Raw genomic sequence first — 24,349 nt, forward strand, 5'->3', positions numbered from 1 at the left:
GTACACGCAGCGTGGTTGAGGATGTTTGTGCAGAAAAGAGGCATCACAAGACCAGTTTTAGTTATATGATTGTATGCTGTGTATCCACAGGAGTCCATGAATTAATTGATGTGCCTTAAAGAGCTGCTACCAAATTGGTAAGGCAGGGTGGTGGAGTAATCTGTAAAGGCTACCAGACAAGTATGCAAAGGGTGCATATTTCCAAATAATAACTGTCACTGCTGGAAGCTAACAGTGTGCTGTCTGTGCTCTGAAAACAATTCGTGAATAATTTATTTGCTACGTAAAGCTCACCTTGCTCTTTGCCCTCTCTGCTCTGTTTTTTTGCTGTGTGTGTGTGAGTCAGTCAGGTGGTGTGGAGCAAATTCACTGCTGAGAAGATCAGAGAAACCCAACAGAGGGTCTTCAGTGGTGACTCGTTTGGACACAGTGACAGGGCCTGTGGGCACTAACGACCTTTAACAGCCCCACCTGGGACCCCTGCCCTCCCTAAGGCCAGCAGTCCCATTTAAGCTTGGGCCTGGGGCTGCTTATGGGTCCTGTTGTCCTGCATGTGCTTTCCTTGTGCAGTACTGCAGGTTGGGACCACGGTGAGGCACCTGCTCCGCATCCCCCGGGATCCAGGATGTGCGATGGGGAGGATTTGGTCTTGCTCCTTTGAGGCAAACCTGCTGGTTTGGGCTGTGCACTGCAGGTAATTAGTGTATGTTAATGTATGTGTTTTCACTGTCTGCTGCTTAATTATTGTGAGCAGGCTGTAATTGGCTACTCCCTGTTAAAAGCTTATGGTGTGCAGTGCCGGATCAGCAGAGCACCTCCTCGCAAGGATGGGTTTGTGAAATGGTGCACACGGAGACGTCTCCTCACGGCCTCATCCGAGCCCTGGAAAGCTTCCGCAGATTAGGCACGGACCCTCTGCTCAGCATCGTACCCCAGCACACTCAGGCCACGTACAGCTTATTCGAGCAAAAGATGTCCTCGCAGATGGGATCAGGCCCCTGGGCGAGCAGTGTGGTTCACATCCCACCCTCGGGAAGGTGCTCCAGGAGTTACCTGGCATCGTCCCATGGTGCCTCTGCAGTGCAGCCCGGCAAAGCACCAGCAAAAGCCCGGCAGATGCAAGTTCTCCTCCTGCTCTGTGTGTGTTTCATTAGGACATCCTTGAAGGCTGCAGAATTGCTTTACAATTTTCAACAGAGGCCTTTGAATAAGGCTTAGCTGAATAACGCCGCACTCGCATCTCTTCACCTAAGGCTCAGTGCGCCTGGCCACGGTCTCTGGGCTGGGAGTTAAACTTTAATATGAACCAGGGGAGAAGAACCCTGGCGTGACTCAGCCACCCACATCCTTCTCCTCCCCATCGGTGGGGGCAGCGCAGCAGGACAGGGAGCGGGGACACAGCAGGAAGAACCTGCGACCTGCGGGCTGCCCCAGCGATGGAGCCCAATGACCCACGGGGGAAAAGAGTCGCCATTGTTGGCGGTGGTCTGGTAGGAAACACAATTTGCCTGCTGCATGATTGCGTTTACCAAGGAGCTGGGGCTGTGAAAGCGTTGCTTGGATGTGGGGTGAATGTTTTTTCTTAAAATCATTCCTCCCTCAGACGACGGGGTGCTATGGAGGAGTTGGTTGAGTTCCCACTGGGGGAGGCAGCGAGGCTCGTTTGAGCCCCTAGGACTTTGTGGGAGAACAGTTCTTTCCCTCAAGGGAAAGCTTTGCTGCCGAGATATCCCAGAGATGCAATGCACCTGATTCTAAAGGACAGCATGGAACGCTGCAGCACATAAATCTCTCTTCTGACTTCTTGGCCATTTGCTTCTTTGTCCCTGTACTGCTGGAAAAAAACCCATGACATAAGAGTCTGTAGTTCTGACAGCAATTAATGATAGAAATGAAACAAAAACAAGACAGCCATCCAGGCAGAAGTGCTCTAAGGTTCTTCATCAAAGCATCTTCCTGTATATGCTGAGCTGTGTCCCTGACCACTGCTTTCTCTTCATGCACCTCAGCAGTGATCTGTGACATAGCTGCTAGTGAAACACTTCATCCGCTGTTCCTCATCCTTCTCTTGTAGGTGGGTGCATTAAACGCCTGTTTCTTTGCTAGACGAGGTTTCCATGTTGACGTTTATGAAGCCAGAGAAGGTAAGTTCAGCTTGATCCTTACTGCTTTATTGATATATTTCTGTTCCTGAGGAAGGAAAGGAGGAGCTGTGTGAGCTCACTGAAATCTGAAAGTGTGGCACTTTGGGGATATTCTTTTTACTCTTCCCTTTAGCTCCGGTGGTGCAGGGAGCATTTATTTGAAATATGTTGTATGGAAGGAATCCACCCTTCAGCTACTAAAATGATGCCCTTTTTTATATTATTGGCTTAAATACTGATTCAAATCCTCACCTTTGAAAACTGATCTCTGCATGAAGAATTATAGCACAGCACTGTTGAACCAAGCTGGATCAGAAGTTTGGAAGCAATGGCTGTTGTTAATGTTGCAGCACCCCTGTTAGAGTTAAAATCATCAGCTGGACTGGTAACCACTGCCGGGGTGTTGAGGAGGGCTGGTGGTGAGATGGGCAGCAGGAGGGATGGGGTGCTTTTAGGAAGCTTACAGCTCCGCAGGGCACCACAACAGAGCAAGGATCATTTGGAGCCCAGTTGCTGGCTGAAAGGGAGAGAAATCTTTTGCCTTCAGTGTCTATCGGCTGACAGACAAATAAAGCCTGGGCAGAGAGAGCAAGCCAAGCGACAGATGAGAATGACACCATGGAAGATGAAACTCAACTTGAACGTACAGTGACAGGGAGGAGAAGCCCACTGTCCCACCTGCTGTCACCGCAGGGATTTCAGGAGATGCTGCCCAGACCAGGCTGTGTTATCAGCATCTCCATAACCAACCACTCTTTCCACGCAGATATCCGGGTGGCCAGCTTTGCCCGTGGCAGGAGCATTAACTTGGCGCTGTCCCACAGAGGACGCCAAGCCCTCCGAGCTGTGGGGATGGAAGAGCAGGTATCCTGGTGGCTTCTGTCGCTGGTGGGATCTCTATGGTTGACTTCAACCGGTGATGCATGGGCTCTTTTCTGCTTCCCAAGCGCTCAGGGACCACCACAGCAGTAGCTCTGCTTTCATGAGGGTGCAGGTAGACCTCTGCCACTGCTTGCCCACAGCCTGGGGACAGCCACCAACAGGGATCTCTCCCAGCCTGGGGACAGTACAAGCCCTGGGCAGCTGGGCTCTGCTCATGGCAGAGGTTGCTTCCTCAGGAGACCAACACTCAGACAACACCTTCCAATATTTACCTCTCCCCCATGCTCTCCTCCTTCCTGCAGGGGGAGGGCAAACAGGGCAGGAGCAGGTACACTCCCAAAAGAGCTGGAGTACCAGCAGGATGTGATGAAGGGAGCTGGCTTCTCCACTGACGTGTCTAGATTTGTATTTTCCCACAAAATCTTGAGCTTTGGGCTGACCCCTGAAATCTGTGCACACTGACTTCTGCACAGCACTCTTCGCTCAGAGCCCACACTCCTCTGCCGGGTGCTTGCTGCCATTTGACATCCAGCTGTTGGCAGTGGTGGGACGTCCTTGTCCCTCCAGAGAAGGAGCTCAGGCTTCGACAGGTCATATCCCAGCACCAGGACATAACTTTGACATTGACCGTCATCCCCTGCCCTGCCTAGCACCCTGGGGCTTTTAAAGTCCCTTCTATCAAAAAAATATTTTGGCATTGATTTTCATGAGAATGAGCTTGCAGGTAATCTCAGTAAAATATAGTGACTTAGCGATGACAGCCCTGTAAAATTTTCCCCAGTAACTTGGATATCCACATGAAAATGTATGAGGAGAAAGCATCCCATTCAGTCTGGAGTGCAGTGCACAGGGATGATGGCACTTGGTGGCTTGTGCCCTTCCATTTGGCAACTCGGTTTTGGCCAGAAGGCTGGGTTTTGTTTCCTCCCATTTCAGATTGTGTCCAAAGGCATTCCCATGCGGGCACGGAGGATACACACGCCTTCGGGGAAGAAGTATTCTATCCCCTATGGGAAGAAGAACCAGGTACTGGTCTTGTGCTGCCACTCAGAGATGCTTTGCAAAGCACAAGGGGGCTTTGATGGCATTCATCGCTCTGTGGGATGGACAGCCTGAGGCTCACGCTCTTAGAAAGGATGCTGTGAGCAGGAAGGGGATTGCGTGACCCCCCGATTTTGGCAGGGCTGTTCGAAGAGGGTAGATGTCTCTCACCTGGTCATGCAGAGCATCCTTCAGCAACGCCTCCTGAACCCCATGTTTGTTTGCCTTGCAGTACATTCTCTCTGTGGACAGAACAAACTTAAACAGAGAGCTGCTAACAGGTAGGTTGCCAGGTCTGTTTGCAAACACTTTTACACCCTATTCACTGAGGATTTAGGGTTTGCCCCCTGAACAGGAGACTTTGGGCCCTAGGCGCTCTTCGCCCTGGAGTTTGGCATAACCTGGCTCTCAGAAAATGCAAATGTGAACTAGCTGTGTTTTTAAGCAGAAAATCTCTGCTGTTTCTATGCTGCTTGTCTGGCACAAAACAACTCAAACAAGTCCCCCCAAGGCCTTCCTGTGTGAGCATTCGGCTCTTCTGCATCCACCCTGGAGTGGGAGTTGCCTCAAACCCCCAGCTCCGAGCACCGTGTCTGCTTCCAGAACATCAACAGCCAAAGCAGGAGATACCTCCTCAGCCTTGCCATGATTTGTGGCATTTCCTGCAACCCCCGATTGTACAGAGACAAATAGAAATTGGAGCACTGTGGCAAAGTGTGTAATCAGGCTGGGCCAGATTTCCCCAGATTTCCCATTAACTACAGGCGCAGCATCCCGGCCTGAAATACAATATAGTGATGGTGGAAACAGGTCAATGACTCATGTAATTGTGGGGAAGAAAGTAATCTTTGCAGCATTCCTTGCACTTTTAAAATAGTTTTCACCAGAGCTGACTAAACCAAATCCCAGTGTGCCTTGCCCGCTGGCCATTGCTCAACACAGCAGTCTTATTTGATGTGATGGCAAAAGTCCCTATAATTTAGGGATACCTTGGAAATATTTTGGGGGTCACAGTTCAAGCCTCTACATGTAGTTGTATCTTCTTTTCACAGCTGCGGAGAAGTACTCCAACACTAAACTGTACTTTGGACACAAGCTTGTGGGGTGCAATGCAGAGCTGGGGGCATTAACCATAAAAAGGTAACCCCTGCGCAAGCCTGGGATCAAGCGCTGTGTTCAGTTAGTTTCTGCTTAATCATTCATAAAACCTCAAACAATTGAGCAATCTATTTGAAACTAGCGTGTTATTCCTGAGCAGGCAAAACTTGGTGTCATCTTTGGAAAGGAGAGACATCAAAGCAGGGTTCATGGGGAGGCTGAAAAAAATTTAAGCGACTACCTAACCCACCAGCAGCCTGGCAGCGAGCGAGGCACACATTGACCTGTGCAGGGAATAAATGTGCTGATCTCCATAGCGCTGGTTTTCAGACTGATTGCTCATCACAGAAGGCAGCTAACAAGCTTGTTTCATAGTTGTGTTAAGTTCTGGTTATGCCCCCTGTCCACCTGGGGATGCAGGCTCTGTGAAATTGCAGCATTATCCCAATAGAGCCTGTTACATTATTGGACAGAGTTATGCTTTTGATAAACTACAGGATAATAATTATCCTAATGCTGAGCGTCCCAGTCAGTGAAAGCCAGCCTTCCCTTACCCTAGAAGATTAATAATGCTTGAGGTGACACCAGCATTTTGCGAAAGGCAGATTCGCTGTGCCCAGTGGTGCTGAGCTGGCCCGGAGTTGCAGCAGGACTGATCCAAGGGACTTTTTCTGTTCAGATCTGACCGGCAGCCCTTGGAAGTCACCTACGATCTCATCGTTGGATGTGATGGAGCCTTCTCAACAGTCAGAAAGCAGTTCATGAGGCAAGCGCGCTTTAACTACAGTCACGAGTACATTCCTCATGGTTATATGGAGCTGACCATCCCTCCCAAGGATGGAGACGTAAGTGTGCCTGTCCTGGGGGCTGCTGCCACCTTTGCAGGTGGGACACCCTCCTCCTCTCTCATGGTGGCTGTGCTACAGCAGCTCTAGAGAAAAATTTCTTGCTTGGGGTTCAGCCAAGGGATTAAAACTTTCCTAGGAGAAGGCAGGCATCTCTTCTTCCTCAAGTAGTGGGGCCAATGTCTTGATACCTGGCTACAAAAATCCTAGAGAGCCTGCCCCAGAGCGGTGGGGTTAACTCAAGGTCTGAGAGGTCCTGGGGGTATGGGAATGTGTCTGTGAGGACATTAGTGATTGCAAACCAGATTTTTGCCTGTCTTTCCTACCCTTTCTTCTTGTCGTTGTCTCTCCCTGAAGCATTAGGTACCAGAAAGGGGCCCTGTGGTCATTGTGTCTTCTCATGGTATGAAGGATGGGAAATGGTGTACTGGTGTGGAGGGGAACCAGATGCTGGGCTGGGGAAGGTGAGCAGGGCAGGTCAGGGACACAAGGCGATGTTCCTTCTCTTTCAGTTTGCCATGGAACCAAACTACCTCCATATCTGGCCAAGAAACACCTTCATGATGATTGCGCTGCCCAATATGGTGATAACCACAGTCACTCTCCCCTGGGGCACGGGATGGAGCTTGCGTGGATGAACTGGCTGTGGTGGCAAGCACATGACAGGGGCTGGGAGGGCTGACAAGGTGCCAGGAGGGACCCCCAGGGTGTGCCAGGTGTCCCACAGCATGGGGGGGGATGGTGTGAAGGGCAGGACCCCCAGTGCTGTCCCTGCCTCGCAGCTCTGAGGAGGTACCTGTGCCACCTCCCACATCTGAGGCTGCCCGAGCCCCCTGAAAACCAGGTCTCTGCAGCTCTGGATGTCGTAAACCAGATCAGGGAGCACTGGGCAGCGTGCCGGCAGATCACACGCTGCCAGTTTCTGCCTCCCCCCTGTCTGCCGCCAGCGCCTGCAAGCCCATCACAGGAAACGGTGTTGCCAGGTGCTCGTTCCCACTGTGAAAGCGGGTCGCTGTGATTGCCGGGTGACAGGCCAGGCACTGAGATGCTGCTCCAGGTGCCAGGTGCTCTCTATGGCCTCTGGGCTTCTTTCTGACCTTCCTCCTGGCTGGCAGGACAAGTCCTTCACCTGTACGCTCTTCATGCCCTTTGAGGAATTTGAGAAGCTTACGACAGGCGAGCAAGTGCTGGGGTTTTTCCAGTCCTACTTCCCAGACGCCATCCCTCTCATCGGAGAGTGAGTGTTGTCATCTCCCCTTCTTGCTCATCAATGAAGTGCTGCAAAGCCAGGGGGCACATCCCCACCCACCAGCATCCCCATGATGGAGACTCTGCTGAAGCTGGTGGGCCAAGGGGTCATGAACATTATTGGGGTGGATCCCTGTGGTCTGTAGTCCTGAAGAAGGGGGAGCAAACAAGCTGAGGTCTGCATTGCATCCATGCTGGAATAGCAGGCTGAGCAGCGGGATGCAGCCCCATCCTGCAGCAGTTTCTGATGGAGTTGCACTGAAGCACTGCTCTGTCCCTTGGAGGTGCGAGGCCACTGAGGGAACAAAGAGCAGATCACCTCCCGCTGCTCTCATATTGCTGTTAAAGGTTCTCAATTCAAGGGATGGATTAGCTGTTCATAAGCCGTGTGTTTTTGACGTTAGAGGTGGGTGAGCAAAGTGAAGGTGAGGGTTGCATGCTGAAACCAGCAGCGCGAAGGTAGTGCCACTGTTCAGATCGCTGAGTTGCGCAAATGTTGAGATTTTAGGTAACAGTCTGAGAAAACCTGGGCTTGGCAAGAAAAAACAAACAAACCAATGTGCTGACCAAACAAAGTCTGGCACTTATTGATTGTATGGCTAAAACAAATATCAGGGCTGTGAGACACAAGAGTGGGTAATTCCCAGTGGCGTGCTGCTGCCCAGGCAGTGTCACGCAACTTGAGTGTAATCAACATCTCAGTCCTCTTACCATATGCAGAGCTTAAAACCTGCAGACAAAATATTTGCTCAATAGGGGGAAGTAGATGAAATAGATTTTATGGTCTCCATATTTTTCCCAGCACAAATATCCTAGTTAATAGTTTTGGGTTTTGCATCCCAATGCTGACAGTTCCCGTGGCCCTGGCTTCTCGAGCTTGGACTTGCTCCGCTTGTCTCTTGTGGTCCCACAAGTGAAGTATCTGTTGTTTTGCCTGAAGGCGAGAGCTGAAGCACGATTACTTTTTGCTGCCAGCCCAGGCCATGATATCTGTGAAGTGCTCCTCCTACCACCTTGCTTCCCGGTGCGTGTTGATGGGAGACGCCGCGCATGCCGTCGTGCCCTTCTATGGACAGGGCATGAACGCGGTAAGTTCAGGGCTGGCCCTGGGCTGTGTCAGTCAGGGCCCATGGGGCAAGGACTGGGTGGGAGGGGGGTCCAGCAGGGCAGCCCCAGGCTGCTGAGAAAGGCAGTCCCCTGAGTTTCTCTGCAAGAGCCCTGGCACAGTGGCCTGGAGTAAGATTCCTGCTCTGAAGCTGTGGTAATTGGGACCATGCATGTGTGAACAGCTACACCAGCTGAATATCCGTGAGAGCACTTCTCATGATGCGTGGTTCCTTCTGCCTGTTTACCTGCTAAATTTCCTCCCAGGGCTTTGAGGATTGTCTGGTTTTTGATGAATTAATGGACCAGTTTCACAATGACCTAGGTGAGTGAGCTGGACGGAGAGGAGCAAGAGCAGAGGAGGATCCCTCTGCAGCTGAGGGCAGCTGGATCCTCTGCTGCTTTCTTCTCCCAGGTGCCTGCCTCCCTGAGTTCTCCAGGCTGAGGGTGCCAGATGACCATGCGATCTCAGATTTAGCCATGTACAACTATGTAGAGGTAGGTGAGCCGCACAGACTCGTGGTCCCATGGGCCATGCACACAGTGGCGCCCTGTTAGGATGCACACAGCGGGCAGGGTGTCTGGCAAGACTCTGGTTGGGCTCTCACCCCTGCAGACTTCAGCCTACGAGCTCCTTGGGGATGTCACTGAGGGTGGAGAGGCTCTTCTCCTTGCAGTGACCCCCAGGACAGGCAGTGGGAGAGCTAGCAAAATGCAGGGGAGCTCGGCCAACACATCCTGCAAAGGGGTGGTGGTTGCTCTGTCACAGATGCGTGAGCACGTGAATTCAACGTGGTTCATTTTTCGGAAGCGCATAGACAACTTCCTCCACACGCTCATGCCTTCCACCATCGTCCCGCTGTACACCATGGTAAGGTCCCCACTGCCTGAGCCACCACAAATTCCTCCTTGGTTGGCTTTGAGGTGGTGACGTGCTCCTGCAACCCTCTCAGGTGACTTTCACCAGAATTCGCTACCATGAGGCACTTCAGCGCTGGAAATGGCAGAAAAAGGTTGGTCGGTGGTGGTGCCCGTCCTCCCCATGTCACAAGGCTTATGAGCATCCTGCACACCAGCACTGCTCTGCGCCGGGCAGAGTTTTGGTGGTGGGATATTGCCAGGCAGGTGCAGGCGTGAAGACTTCACTTGGTGCCGCAGGGTGCGAGCAAACCTCTGATGATGCCGAGGTTTCTCTTTGCACTTGCAGGTAATTGATCGAGGGCTATTTGTTGTGGGGGCAGCAGGACTGGGTGGCACCTACCTGCTCATGAAGCGGCTGGCACGGGACTTCTGCATGGAAAACTTGTGGGGCTATTCTCTGAAGAATGTCAGAAATTTTCCTTTTGGCGCACGAGTGGCTTAAATGTAAGGGGAGCTCTTGGTTGTAATAAAAGTGAAGACACAGGCTGTTGGCTCAGCTGGATGATGCTGTTTCTCTTGGGATGTGGCCGGGCAGCTCCTGCATCTCCTCTGCCTCCTGCAGTGGTCATGGTCCCTCTCCCTGGGCGAGAAGAGTCCTACACGGGCTCAGGTGTATCTACCTCACCTCAGCAGCCTTGTCTCAAGTGATGTGGTATGTCACAGGCTGGGTGCAGCAGGACGGCCACTGGAACTGGTTGGGGTGTCCCAGCCTGTACTGCTGACTTCTGCTCTTACCAAAATCAAGCCACTACCTTGACTTGAAAATCAGTTGTCTTCTTCCCCACCCCAAGCCAAAGAAAATATGGTTCAGTTATTCCTGGTGGAAATGAAACAGCTTTAAGAAATTAAGCTCTGGGGCAGTGCTTGAAGCCTGGAGAAAGTGCCACTCCACGCCTGGCTGAGAAATACTTCTGACTTTTGCAAGCAGGTCTCCACGGAGGAACCACCAAGCCTTTTGGCTAAAGCAAGCCCAGGGGCCTGAAGGAACCTCCTAGCTCACTGTTTTCTCTCTGGGCTTTTATGCATGCCCTAGCATATATTTCTGTCTGACCATATTTATTTTTGAAAAAGTCTGGATCCCTCACAGATTTTTCTCTAGTTGTCCTCTGAAGCACTTATGTGGTTGTACTTGCACTGCACACACTACATGAGCAGTAAGACCTGCAGCTGCTGATGGAGGAGATCACAGAATCATAGATAGCCTCTTCACGTTCAAGTTACACCAGCCTCTGCCTGCGTCCTTGGCAATGGGCTTTGCATCCAAGACCCAGATCCCTAATGGGTGTCTTTGTGCAGCCAGGTACGGGGTGCACAGGACCTACATGGAGCTGGGAGTCCTTGTGCCAAAAATAACTGCAGGCTGGGAGAGTACTGGAGGAAGTATCAGACACACTTTCCTTCTCCTTACCTTGCCCTAGACCCTCACAGTCACTGTTGAAGAACAGCAAAATGGTCCAAATTAACCCCTGATCTGACATGGTACAGACACTCTTGTTTAAGGTGTTTTACGCTTCAGCTCCTGCCCTTGGACCTGATTCTTAGCAGGACAGATGTATTTATTTTATACATTAATTTTTATTAAACCTTTTCAAATAGCAAATGAAGATGTGACATAATGCAGCTATCTGCAAATTATTCCCAAACTTAAAGCAAATAGGAATTTGTACCACTATTTCCCAGGAATGACCCCACAACATAAGAGCAATTAGCTGCTGTGCATGCTCTGGAAAAGCGCTGAGCTGGAGATGCTGTGGATACTGCTGGGTCTTTTGCACACCTGGCCCTCGGGACGTCTGATGCACTTGCAGAGCAGTGAAAAGAGGCCTGGGGGTGGTGGAAGAAGCTGTGGCAGAGCTCTGAGCTGCAGGCTATGTTTCACTTGCTTGGTGACGGTATTTCATAGTTCAAATAGTTCCTCCTTTGTCTCCTTGTCGTGAAGAGGGCTCAAAGCCCGGCAGAGGTGAGCCAAGCTTGCAGGAGCCCAAGTAGAACCATGCCCAAGGTAGGTCTGAGAGGGGAGCAACACTGGGGAGCAGTTGATGGTTTACAAAAAAGATCCAGTGCATGTTCCCTGGCTGCTCTTCATCTCTGGGTACAGGTGCTCACTAGTCCTTCGGGCCCATCACCTCGCTGCAACCTCCAGAGCAGACCACCAGCCTGGAGAACTTTCCACATCCAACTCAGCAGTGAGTGCTTAAATGGTGGAGACCAGCACAGCAGGGGAAGGCATGGAGCAGCCTGGGCTGCTATAGCAGAAGAGAGATGGCAGGTTTGAAATCCCGGCTCCAAATCAAGGCTGGAAGCACTCTGTGCATGCAGCTGATTTTAGGGCTTGGTGTCCAAAGCTCCTGCCAGGAGGCAAAGCTAGCATCAAGAGTTGAGACAGTCAGTATGGGAGCTGCTGTGTGTGTCCGCTGGTGAGACCTGCTCTGCAGTCCCAACCACAGCAAAGCTGCAGCTGTTCCTTTCTCCCAGCTCCACTAAACCAACTGTCGAGCGCTGCACCAGGAGACAGGCAAGGTGCAGCCCCTCGGCCAGCACCTCATATGCTGGTGGCCTCTTGGAAGAAGGGAACAAACCAACAGGAGAAAGAAGAGGAGGTGGGACCCACAGTCTGAGTTTTCCTTAGCTTGGCATTTAATTATTTAATGGTGGGTCCTAGCGCTGCCAGGTGTTGCTCCACTTCATTGCCCGTTGAACCTGGGGTTCACGACCGTGGTGGTGGCACTCTTGAAGAGGGGGTTATCAGCCTGGAGGGAGAGAGGTGAGAGGCCCACATTGTTGTGCTGTATTGGATTTTCAGCGGAGTGTTACCTACTCCACCCTCCCCAACACTGATGGTGCAGACAGTATTGGAAGAAGAGCCCACGGGCTGCTTTAGCCCCCACAAAACCAGCCTGTGGGGAGGGCTCAGGTCTGCCACGGCTACCTCTGGAGAGGATGTCCCCTCCAGGTGTCCCCACCACATGTATGTGAGCATCCCAGCACACCCCACCACCATCCATGGGCTCTCTTACATCATTCCACTTGGCCTTGGACTTCTCCTTCTCAAACCGGCGGTATTCCCGGCGGTCAAACAGCTCCGTCAAGAGCCGCCAGATCAGCAGCAGCACCAGGCCGATGAGGGCCACACCAGCGATGGTGCCTCCCACGATCAGCGCGATGTTGGGAGGCTCCGGACACTCTGCGGGACAGACAGACAGCATCCAGCCGCAGCCCCCGGCCAGACCGCCACGGGAGAGCCGGCAGCCTGCCCGCAGCGGGGCAGGAGGAGCAGGGCTGGGGTACCTTTTTTAGAGTCGACGATGATGGTGTACATCTCCTCGCCGTCATCCTGGATCATGCGGAAGGAGATCCAGCAGTTGTTGGAGTCCTTCTCCTTGCACTGCCTGCTCTCCTCCTTCGATTCCTCAGCTGTCCGGATGTTGGGGCAGGCCTGGGTGCAGTTCTTCGCGAAGGGGCCGCTCTCGAAGGCCTTGCACTCCACGCAGGAGCTGCAAAACAGTTGGCCACAGCTCACCTCTGCAGGGGCAGAGGTCCTCTCACCCGGCTTTGGCTGCCTGGCAGGTGGGGGGGATCCCCGCCGCCCCCCGCGCCATCTCTACACGTCACTCACACGTATCTGCCGCAGGGCGAGGGGCAGCTGGGGCACTCCAGGCAGAAAGGGGGCTGGTACAGCCCCCGGCACTGGCAGCGGTTGCAGTGGCAGGTCCCACGGAGGCTGCACTCGTTCTTGCGGCTGTTCAAGCAGTTCTCCGTGGACTTCTTGCACTGGCAGGCGCTGCCCTGGAACTCGGGCTTGCACTCGCACTCCCCGCAGTTGCACGTCCCACGGTCTGGAGGGAAAAACCTTTCAGACCAGGATCCTACAGAGATCCAGGTCACCCTGCCTCTGCTCATGCTTGGAGAGCACCACCCATCCTGCAGTCTCCATGCCACCTTCCATGAGATGGTTGAGGAGGTCCTGCAGGCTGGTGCAGTGGGACCCAGGACCCCCAAACCCACCCACTTGTGTTTTGGCAGGGAAAGGCAGCATCTCCCAGGGGATTTAATCTCTATAAACAGTGCCCTGGTGGAGAACCCATCGTGCAGACGCGTCACCTTTGCCGCCACAGACGGAGCCGTTGTAAAACTCGCAGTTCACGTTGTCGCACTCGCAGTAGGGGCCGTAGATCTTCTTGTCGGGCACATCGCTGGCGTGGCAGATGCACTCCCCGCACACGCAGTCCCCCAGACCCGAGCAGATGACCGAGCTGTTGTCCTTCCTGCAGCTGCCCTCCAGCTCCTTGCTGGTCTTGCCTTTGGTTTCGCACTCGCAGTTCTTCCCCATGTAGCCTGGATTGCAGCTGCCGTCAAAGGAGAGGAGCGAGCCTGGGCCAGCGGCCACAAGAAACGCCATGGGGCATGTGCGGGGCCCAGCCCTCAGCCGAAGAGGAGCAAATCTGGGACAGCCTCTCTAAAACTCAACCACGGTGTGTTGGTGCAAACTCTGTGCTGGAGCAGGGTTGCTGACCAGGAGGAGACCTCAGAAACGCCGTTCTCGGTGCTGGTTGTATTTACAACACCAAACGGTTGCCCGGAAGTTGTTATACTTAGAATTTCCAAACCTTTGCCAAGGAGATCTGAATGTTTCCTGAGGAAACCCAGTCTTTTTCTCTCCCTGTCATTGAGGGGCCGCAAAGCAATAATTGCACTTAAAGACCTGCATGAACTGCAGCCCAGGAGTGGGATTTTGAGAGATTTCTACAGAAATCTGTGTCTGCTCAGTGGGTGGGTTGTATAGTTGGATGGATGGGCAGGTAGTGGGATGGGCGAGTGGGTGGATGCCCTTAGGAAAGCAGCAGGGACTCCACCAACAGAAGAGAGAGCTCACCATGTCCCCTACCTCCACGAACATAAACCACCTCTCTGAATAAGAAAATCGGTGCAAAGCTGCAGAACCGAGCCCTTGGCTCGGCCCGACGGCCCTCCCCCAGCAACTCCCCAGCTCTGGTAGCATTTGAGACAGTGTTTTGGGGGGACAGCACGTACCTGCAGATCCCGCAGACGACGCTGCCTTTCCCACTGCAGGCGGTCGGGTCGGGCTGCTCGTCGCAGCTGCAGTTGCAGTTGCTGTCCAGGTGGACGGTGAGGGTGTCCGTGAAGCCCAGGGGCCGGATGGTGAAGGACTGGCTTTTGATGCACTCCTTGGCCGTGACCTTCACTCTGAAGGTGATCTAGAAAGTGCAGACCGAGAAAGGGAAGGGCCAGAGTGGTCAGGTAGCTTCAGCAATGGTGATACCGGCGCCAGGCTGAGCACACACACATCCAGTGCAACTGAGGATCCCCCCATCCTGCAGCATTTTGGACACTCTTGGCATTAAATTCATGTGAACAGAAAGCCTGGAACAACAGGCTGGGTTTGTGCTGTTACACAGGATGGGTAGTAGGAACCTTGTGAGCCGAGGGGTGCTCCTGGTGCAGGGGAACGTACCTCTTCATTGATCTTGACGTTGTCACACTGCCCTCTGGCTTCATCTGAGATGACATTGCCCTGACTGCATATAGAGTCATATTTGACCTCCAGGACGTCTGGCAGGGGGCTGTGGTCCAGGATGATCCGCGAGGAGAGGTTCTGTGGCGAAATGGTGGAGAAAGTGCCATCAGTCCAAGAGGAGACCAAAGCAAGGGGGTGTGGGTTTGCAGGTCAGGGCTTACCCCCAGCTCAGGGGATAAGGGCAGGGAGCAGCCCAGGCTGGGGTTTCAGCCACCTGGGGTGGTTCTGGGAAGGCAGCTGATAGCATTGGAGAGGCAGGAACCTCTTGCTTGCTGTAGGCAGAGGGACTCAGCATGTCCTGCCCTCAAAGCCCTGGTCCCAACTGCTCTCTGACGGTGAGGACAGACGATGGGAACTGCTCCAAGCCCTGCCAGACAGGTGAAACACAGCCTCCTCCAGCACTTACGTTGTAGGCCTCCTGGATGAGTTCAATGATGTTGCTGGAGTCCTCATTCAGCTCTCCCACTGCCGACTTTGGGATCATCTCACTGAGTTTCTGCCAACAGAGAGCACAGAGGTGAGTGGTCCCCCCCAAGTGGTGGTGGAGCAGGGGGAAGCAGCAGGAGGACACGTACAGCTGTTTCTGTCCTCCTTGGGAGGGACAGGAGGTACCTGGACCATCTGAAGTCTCCTTACCTTGTAAACATCCACCATCTTACTGGTAACAGCAAAAATGGGCTGAATGTTGTTTTCAGCAAGTTTCTGGACCAGCTGGCCAACAGATGGGTAGTCCTAGGTGGGGAGAGGGACACGGCGCTCAGTACAATCTCTCCCACCAGCTGAAAGGTGGAAAGTTTGGGTTTCACAGCCCAGGTTATGGTGATTATGGTGACCTTGTGGTCTCAGCAACAAGCTTTTTATGTGACTTTTTTTTCTGCCTGGAGGAGCAAGGCTGAGGATGCGGAGCCACCAAGCAGCCCCTGGGTACTTACAAACTCATCGCTCTTTTTGTACATGTTGTCCTCCAGGTGGCACTGGCCGTCGTTGGGGGTCAGGATGGCCCCAAGTTTGCCATCACCGGCAAAGTGGAAGCCGTCGTCGGTAGCGTACACCAGCAAGCGGGTCACGTTGCGCCAGCCGATCAAGTCCTGCAAGCAGCATGGAGACCGGTCCCTGAGCAGGGCTGGGAGGACAGTGCCAGCGGGCATGGTATGGCCCTTGCCAAAGCATGGCAGATCTTGTGTCGGCCACGATGTGGGGTAGGGGGCATGGAGGAGGTGGGTTACAGGAGATCAGGGTCAGGAGGCTCTGGGGTAAGATGCCCTCTTGCTCCCCACCAGTGTAACCTGCTCTGCTGCCAAACTGGGACTTATACATGGGTTGCAGGTACATGATGGGCTCCCAGAGCCCACCTGGAGAGGGGCAGAGCCACCTCCTGAGGGATGGTCCATAAGCGTGGGTCACAGCCCCCACACCTGCCCATAGCTGCCATCAGCGGGACAAACATGGGGACTCACCCCACACACCGCTGCCTGCATCATGGCATCCAGCCCCCCCTCCGGGGCATCCAGGTTCCCCGAGATGAACTGCTTCCCCACTTCGCTCTCAAACTTCTTGGCGTCATCAGTCAGTGAGAGGATGTGCTTGTAGGCGAAGGGAGGCTGGCATGGCGTGTCCTTGTTGGGGCAGGGGTTCTGCAGCTTCTCAGGGTGCGTGTTCACAAAGGGCAGCACTGTCTTGTCCACGAAAGAGCCAAACCCTAGGGCATCCAGGACCACAGTGTCAGGGGCAGGGGCCAGCAGGTGTTTACTGGCCCCTGTGTACACGTCCACATCCCTTGCCCTGGCACACTCTCCAGCTTGGCAGAGGACAGGTCATGCTGCCTGCATCCCGCTGCCTGCATCCCGCTGCCTGCATCCTGCTGCCTGCATCCTGCTGCCTGCATCCCGCTGCCTGCATCCTGCTGCCTGCATCCCGCTGCCTGCATCCCGCTGCCTGCATTCCACTCCAGCCCTGCAGCAAACAGCTGTGCCAGGGTCTCCTGCCAGAGACAGGCTCACCTATGCGTCGAGAAGGGGTGGTGCTCTCCAGGGCTCTGAGCAGCTCCCCTCCCAGCTTCTTCACCTTCTCCAGGTCATCCAGCATGGAGTAGGAGAGGTCCATGAGGTAGTAGAGATCGATGGGGTACCCCATGGCGCGGCGAAACTTCACCTCAAAAACAGCAGGCTGGCCTGTGGGATGGAAATGCTGAGATCAGCTGCTGTGCTGTGGCTCACGTGTCACCCATCGCCCACCCCTTGCTGGGATCCTCCTCTCTTTTGGAAGAAAAAGGGAGGAAATGCAGGCTGAGATGTGCTGCCACATCCCTGCTGCCTGCCCTTCCCTGCCCTTTGGGGAGCACTAGCCCCCAGCTGAGCCTGGGGGCGAGGGGAAGGGTGTTGGGAGTGCCAGGCAGACCGTACCTATCCGCAGTTTCAGGTGCACAGCCTGGGGACTCAGCTGTATGTCGCTGCTTAAGGGACTGTTCTGTGTCCTCGTAGCGTTGCTGGTTGGAAACTGAATCTCATCCTGCGGGCACCCCCTCTGCTGCAGCTGCTCCACAGTGTCGCAGCGGACGGAGTCCGGCTCACCAGCTTTGGTGAAACCCTGCGTGTTGCAACATCAGTGGGAAAAACAATCAGAGGAGCAAGGAAGTGAACGGGCTCATTACAAGCTGACCCAGCTCCCAGTCCAGGTCTCCAGGGTATTGATGGAGAAAGGAAGGTTGGAGGGATCCCGTCTGTCAGGTTTCTCCTGGTCCCATCCACCCGGTAGGACTTGAAACACTCTCAGGACATAGTCTCCTCCCTGCACCATGCGCAGGGTGGGCAGGGTGAGCGTCCCGCTGCCCGTTAGCTGACTGCTGAGGGCTGGCAGCGCCAGAGGCTGTGTGCACCTACCGGCTTCTTGCACCAGGCGCAGTCAGGACCAGACTGGATGCAGTCGTTGCACGTCCCCACCTTGATCTTGGGGCACTCCGTGGCAGAGGCTGGAATGGAGACAAGACAGAGTTGGTGTGGGGGAACTCAGAGGAGGCAGCAGCGGCACCACGGGGTGCTCTGACACCCAGCACCATGCACCCATGCTGTCCTGAGCCCACCTTGTCTATAAATCCCACTCTGGGGGCCCTGGCAGGGTGCTCACCTGCCTCGCTGTCCCTCAGCTGGACTGGCTTGAGTTAAATCCATATCCCAGGAAATGCAGGATCTGGCCCTTGCACATCTCTCAGTGCCATGTTCCCACTGCTGTTGTCAGCATTTGGGTTCCCCCCCTCTTTCGCTGCCCACATAAGGTGCCAGGAGGAAGGCAGCGCGGAAGGGCAGGTGGGACTCACCCATCGTCACCAGCAGCAGCACCCAGGTCACCACCGGCAGCTGGAGGCAGCAGTCGCGCAACATTTTCTAAAAGACGAAAAGCATCTCTGTGACTGCCTGGTGCATGGCAGCTGCAGGGCAGGGAGCCCTCGAACCCTATAGAAAGTGGCTGCAGGGGATGGTGGCTGCAGCGGAACGTGTCCTTCCTGCTGCTGTCCCACTGTGGGCAGAGCCTGAGAACGTGACGCCGCCGCAGCCCCGCGATCGGGCAGCCGGGGCCAGGGCAGCCACCCCGGGTGTGTGGGCTGACTCAGGACGGGGGCTCGTGTGCTTTTACAAAAATAAGTTGGCTTCCAATAAACACAGCTTTTGGACTAAATGTGGAAGTCATCAGAGCAGGAACTTGCACTGTATTGCTACGCATTCAGCTGAACTGCTGCAAAGCTTGATGCAGTATTTATCCACACCCTTCTACCTATATATTTATACCTACATAATATTGGAAAATCTCAAGAACTGCATTTAGTTTTTACTAGATGTGAGTTTTCTCAGTCTCTGTGTCGAGCTATATTTGGATGGAAATTGGAATAAAAATTAACAAAAGGACCACTTCTATTAATTAACTAGCATGGTGTGCTGGATACACAAGAAAAAAAGTCTGTTACTACTTGCTTTACACATAACTGCTTCATCAAGGAAATGAAGTATTTCATGTAGTGAATTAAAATCAGTTTTCCTGCCGAGGGTTTCCAACAAGCGAGGGTTTCCAACACCAGGCCATGGGTGACCACTTGCTATGCTCAGTTACACCAGCGTTTCAAAGCATGATAGAGACCCCGTTCTTCACGAGCACATTCTCACAGTGCTTGTTCTAGCTGCTCACACTACTCGCTTCTTGCCCCCAAGCACATCTCCTGATCCCAGAAATTTATACCATCCATAAAGTTGGCTAAATTGCTCTCAGGGAGCAATTTTTCAGTGTGTGTCAATGAGATCATGTTTATTAATGCTGTCATTTCTTGTAATGCCTTCCCGCAGCAAAACCCAACAGAGTAGCGGCCTTGCAACATGGACACACAGAGAAGTGAGAAAAGAGGAATTTGTTAAGAAAAAGGAATAAGAAAGCACGAAGGAACAACAAACATTGCCCTTTTGAGCAATATTAGACCCAGCATCCAAAAACCAGGTCACCGATTTTGAAATAGCTCTGACGCTGCCCTGAGCAAGAAAACCACCACTCCCTGGCTGCTGCCAACTTCACAAAGTGCCATCAGCCCTGTCCGTGAACCTACTGGATTAACGGCTCAGAGTGAAATGGAAACAAGAAAAAAAAAACCAAGAGAAACCTTCAAAAGGCACTGAGGCCAGGTTAGTACGCAGGGCTGCTCAGATTCCCTTCTGAGACATCAGGATGTCCTTTCTTAGCTCGTCAGCCTCTGTAAGACACCAGACAAGCCAGGGATGACACTGTCAGTCTTAAAAGAAGGTGCTCCTGCCATCCCACCTGCCTGATGTTTCCAAGCGTTTAATTCCTGCTGCCATGCCAAGGTGTGGGGCGGCACTGGGGTGGACTGAGGCTCTGCGAGCTCCTCATCCGTGCTGGAGGTTAGAGGTTCCTGCTTACAGGCTCGTCTCATAAAACAGAACATGTTTTCAATTAAAAGTAGATTTTAAAAAGCTCTCAAACCCCAGAAATAAAGTGGGAACTTCAACACATGCCCAACTCTGGCTGCTGTTGAGTATTGTAATGTAGGCTTCATTTTGTGGGCTGGATTTGGATGCTTGTCTGATTCCCAAAGTCGTTTATTTTCCTTGCTGTGAGAATGTAAAGCACACCCTGATACTAGTGGAGAGCAGCAGAAGAAAGCTCACCACGTCTTTTCTCCTATTGCGGAGGGAAATTGTTCACCGGTGTGTGGGTGGATGAGTGTATATGTGACGTAGCATGACTTTCAAAGAGAACAAATGGGGCTTCTGCTTTTGTCTGCCTCCTTACAGGGTTCGGAGGAGGGGAACGCAGGTTTGTGGTCTGACTCTCTGCATTAGCAGGGCCCAGACAGGGTTGCCAGCAACATTTTCTCCAAGACCCTCAGCAATCCCTTTGCCTGAGTCGCAGACTTGCACTGCCACCGCCAGTCCTGGGTGCTCTGCTCCCTGCCTGGGATGTTGTTTTTTCCCCTCTTTTTCATAAGTTAAGGCAAGCAGAGGGATACACGCAGTCCGTCCTCCTGCCTTGGTGTGAAGGGGCAGGACTGCAGAGCTTTACAACCACCTTCATCGCGGGGTGGGGAGCAGGGTGCCGAGACTGAGCGCCCTGGCTACGGAGAGGACACGTGGCCACCAGGCTCTGCTCCCTGGCCACGGCTGCATGGTGGCATTGAGGGGAGAAGGCTGCACACCCTGCCCAGGGTCCTTCTTGGCCACAAGCTCTGATCTTCTCACCACATGCCTTGGGCAGCTCAGGAACCCTTTGCAGAAGCCACCAGGGTATTCCATCTATGAAGCAGCTCTTGCTGTATGTTATGTACCTGGCGTGGGTCAGGCAGGGCAAGGTGCTCCTGAAGGGTTTGTGAGACAGAAACTGTGAAGGTGGCCTCAGGGAAGGTACATGAGGAAAGGGCTGGGCGCTGTCCTGCCTGCGGGCAGGGGGCAGAGCTGGGGCGCAGCGGTCTCTCGGGCACTGGTCTTGCCGGCGGGATGGAGCAGGCTGCTGTGCAGCGTGGAGGAGCGAGTTGGGATATATAAATAGGGCTGAAGGGGAAGTGTTGATGCTCACGGCGATCTCATTGCTATAAATAAGATGAGTGTTCAACAGCAGGGACGGGTCTTGCAGTCTGTTGGCCACAAGTCCCCTTCAGTGCTTTGCTAAACATCTGTTTCCCTGCAAAACAGGAGGACGTGCTTTTGTGCTGAGTATCCCAGGAGGACTCCTGGGGCGTTTGTACCATCCGCCTGCAATGGAGAGGTGCCACTAATGTCAGTGCTTGTCCTTTGGTGCCTCTGAGCGTTTCCTCCACGCTCTCAAGCATCCCTGGTGCTGTGTCACCATCACGCTGTGACAGGGACACCAAGTATTGCACCCAGCAGCGCTGCTCCTTTCCCCCCCTACTCTGGGTGGCCCCAGACCCCATGCACAGGTGGTAAACAGGAGGAGCAGAGTAGAGCAAGGATGGGAGAGCGGATGTCACTTGGTTTGTGGCAATTCGTGAGGTGGATAGTTCCTGTCAATGCAAACTGCCATACGCAGGGCTACCCACTGGTTAAGACTCCCGCTGTGCAGAATACCGCACGCAGTGTGTGTGTATACGTATTTTTATATATACATAAATTACCAGAAAAATATAAAATATTTATCAATTAAAATATTTTTCTACATGTATATAAAAATAATATACAATACTGTGTCCTACTCTATGAAATATGTATACATGTTATATATATTTCCTTCCAGTGGGCTCCAGTGCTCGCAGGGGATGGGTGTGTGGGATGAGCACTCTCCCATGTGCACCAAGCGCCTGGCCCGTGCTGTCCCTTGGCTCTGAGTGCCGAGGTCCCTGGGTCACTGTGGGACACTTGCCCTGCCCTGGGAGCCTGGGGCTTTGTGCTGTTGTGTCTCCCTGGGTCAGAGCCCTGCCTGGGGGTGAAAGGGGATTTATAAGAGCAGAGAAGCCACTTCTTGTGTCTCGTCTCCAGTGGGCATCGCCCCGTGGCTGATCCCAGCAGGGATGCTGTGATGGCTGCTGGGTTTGCAGAGATACAGGACAGAGTCCCAGAGCTGAGTAGGGACCCAGGGACCTGCCCGAGGGCACAACCCGTTTCCTGGAGGTGGCAGAGCTCGTGCTTTGTGGGAGCAAAGGAAGGATCCCCCATCGCCACCAGCTCTATGGTTACTCAAGTACGTCTTCCTGTGAGAAAATAAAACACCCTGCACCGCGCTCTCCAGCACGCTGAGATCGCTTGTGACTGAAACGGCACTGGGATGAGGACAGAAAAAAGCGCAAAACCACCGTGTGAAGCAGGATGTGACAGCCGTGACAGCAAAGTGCACCGTTTAAACCTTCCCACACCTTGCAGAAGTCGCGTACTGGCACCCGTGCTGGCTGCAGGGCTTGACGCCTCTGCGAGTGTTCACACGTTCGCTTTTTACCTCCCCGGGAGCCTGGGAGATGGGGCCATGGTGCTGGAAAAAGCATCAAATCCAGATTCCAGGTTGCTTTCCCTGACCCCTGGGGTGTCCCCCACATCTTGTCACATCCAAGAGCCACAAAGATTTTGGGAAGGACCTGCTCTCCCCGGGGTTAGCTTGCCCACAGCCTCTGCTGCCCTCCCTGCCGCTGCCAGGCGTTTTCAATGGTCATCAGCAGAGTATTTGGTGTGTACAGCACACAGAGAGATGGAGGAGAAGCGTGAGGATCTCACGCCCTCTCCCAGCTCTTCTCCCAGGCCCACAGAGGTGCAGGGACGTCCCGCGGCAGCCACCCCCGTCACCCTCACACCATGCCGGTTCCCCCTTCCCCTCTGAGCCACCACACGCTGCGGCTGGCGGTGGGTGCTTGTCCGGGACCCCAGGAGGAAGTGGGGTGTCGCAGGGGGAGCCGGCACAGCCCCCAGCCCCGTCGCTTGCCCAGTGCTGCCGGCCGGGGACGCAGCCGGCACCGCTCTCCCCAGCACCATGTGCGAGGGTTCGGGGTGCGCACACTGCACCCTCTCTGCGCTGCTTTCCAGGCCTGTGGGGTGATGAGGAAAGGGTTGTTTGGGGTCTGACACCCTCTCCCCGATAACCACCTGCAGTTCCAGGCTTAATCCTACCTCCACAAGCAAAAACACTACAGACCAAGCACGCTGCCTTTGCAAAGGCTGCGTGGAGTGACCGCTGTGCCACGCCACACACGGGAGGGACACCGTGCCGAGCTCCCTGAAGCCCATCTAATGACTTGAGTGGCCAGGGATTAGATCAGGAATTATAAAAGAAATTAATTGGAAACACCAGAGCTACAAAACTGCCTTGTTGCCCGGTTGCCTCCCCACCCAAAAGAACAGAAGCAAAGAAAATGGAGATGCTGTACTCACCTCGCATCAAACTCTCTCCTCCGTCCTGCGCTTGGGCTGGGATGAGGATGGTCTCAGCTTCTCAAGCTTGGCTGGGGAAAGCAGCCGGGCATGGGGAAGCTTCGCGACGCACCCCAATCCTTCCTTCCTATTTCTGTCTCACAGTCGGCTGGGGCAGAAAGGAGGAAGTCGGAGCGGTCGCTGTGGGAGGGTGTGTTCCCCCCCCAAACCCAGCCAGCCCCACTTGCGTTGGCCAAAACACCCCGCGCTGCAGGGCTGGGGTCATCTCCTCCCTGCGCTACAGTGGTGGTCTGCAGCCCTCCTGCTATACCAGGAAAGGGACCCTACCCAAAATACACCCCTTTTGCCCCACTTTTAACCTTTCACAGCAATGCCAGGGGCCAGCCCTGTTCCTCAATGGGCAAATAAAGCTGGTAGTGGGAAAAACTGGTTCCTTTGGGAGCTGTCAGTAGCCCCTGGGTGCGGAGATGGGGAGCTGGCTCCCTTCACACTCTGGGTTGGGCTCTGATATTTCTGTGTTGAGGCTCGCTGCTGGGATGGTAAGGTCTCCTCGCCTGACAGAGGATGCCAGCACCATTCTTGCTGCAGTACAGCTCAGGTTTGTGTGGGGATTTTTTTAAGCAGCCTTCAAATTTTGTTGTGCAGGCTGCAATAACTCCTCCCCACGCACCCACAACAGTATTTCCCTGAGCAGAGAGGAACCAGCTCCTGGCAACTATCTCTTAACCTCTTTAGGGCCCTAAAGTGAAAAAAAAAAAAGTCATTTAGAAAACATATAGAATTGTAGATATGTTTAAAGATAATTAACGTGAAGCTTTTGTTAACTGCTTTGTAGGTTCCCCTTCCAGCAAGCTAATGTAAAGTGACCACGATGCGCTGTAAGACACTGATGCAGTTCACCTGCTGCTGTCTTACAGTTACGGAGCTGAGTTTATTTTTGCAGCGAGCAAAGAGAATCACAGTGCTAGCAGCAAATTTCTGAGCCCTGATGAATGCTCTGTGGGATATTTTTATTAAGGAAGATGACAGGGCTCTGGGCTGGATTCATCGCAGCCACGTCCTGGGCGTAGCTAGAGAGCATCATCGCAATATCGCGGCGGGATGAGTGTTGGAGTAGCTGTCGCCTGGCTGCTGTGGGATACGTCAGGGATGGAGCTGAGGACGAGC

General features: G+C 53.6%; 2 protein-coding genes across 2 annotated transcripts; one reads left to right on the plus strand and one right to left on the minus strand.

Annotated features, from left to right (window-relative positions):
- The first annotated feature begins 1,436 nt into the window (after window positions 1-1,436).
- On the plus strand, window positions 1,437-9,725 carry KMO (kynurenine 3-monooxygenase). Its single transcript, XM_065637983.1, has 15 exons — window positions 1,437-1,490; window positions 2,075-2,144; window positions 2,911-3,008; window positions 3,963-4,052; window positions 4,300-4,348; window positions 5,120-5,207; window positions 5,845-6,010; window positions 6,523-6,594; window positions 7,126-7,247; window positions 8,199-8,346; window positions 8,630-8,687; window positions 8,778-8,860; window positions 9,132-9,233; window positions 9,316-9,375; window positions 9,570-9,725. Exons 1-15 carry the CDS (start codon window positions 1,437-1,439, stop codon window positions 9,723-9,725), a joined length of 1,416 nt encoding a protein of 471 aa, XP_065494055.1.
- A 1,181-nt stretch (window positions 9,726-10,906) lies between these two features.
- ITGB2 (integrin subunit beta 2) lies at window positions 10,907-23,283 on the minus strand. The gene is made up of 16 exons (XM_065637577.1): window positions 23,183-23,283; window positions 18,133-18,199; window positions 17,699-17,787; window positions 17,222-17,405; window positions 16,820-16,990; window positions 16,277-16,518; window positions 15,752-15,907; window positions 15,456-15,551; window positions 15,226-15,315; window positions 14,757-14,897; window positions 14,315-14,499; window positions 13,385-13,629; window positions 12,900-13,119; window positions 12,572-12,777; window positions 12,301-12,467; window positions 10,907-12,033 (listed from the first exon to the last, which is right to left on the minus strand). The coding sequence occupies exons 2-16, from the start codon at window positions 18,194-18,196 to the stop codon at window positions 11,968-11,970; spliced, it is 2,322 nt and encodes a 773-aa protein (XP_065493649.1). The 5' UTR covers window positions 18,197-18,199; window positions 23,183-23,283; the 3' UTR covers window positions 10,907-11,967.
- Window positions 23,284-24,349: the final 1,066 nt, after the last annotated feature.

The sequence above is a fragment of the Caloenas nicobarica genome, chromosome 6 (genome assembly GCF_036013445.1).
Source record: "Caloenas nicobarica isolate bCalNic1 chromosome 6, bCalNic1.hap1, whole genome shotgun sequence".
NCBI lineage: Eukaryota > Metazoa > Chordata > Aves > Columbiformes > Columbidae > Caloenas > Caloenas nicobarica.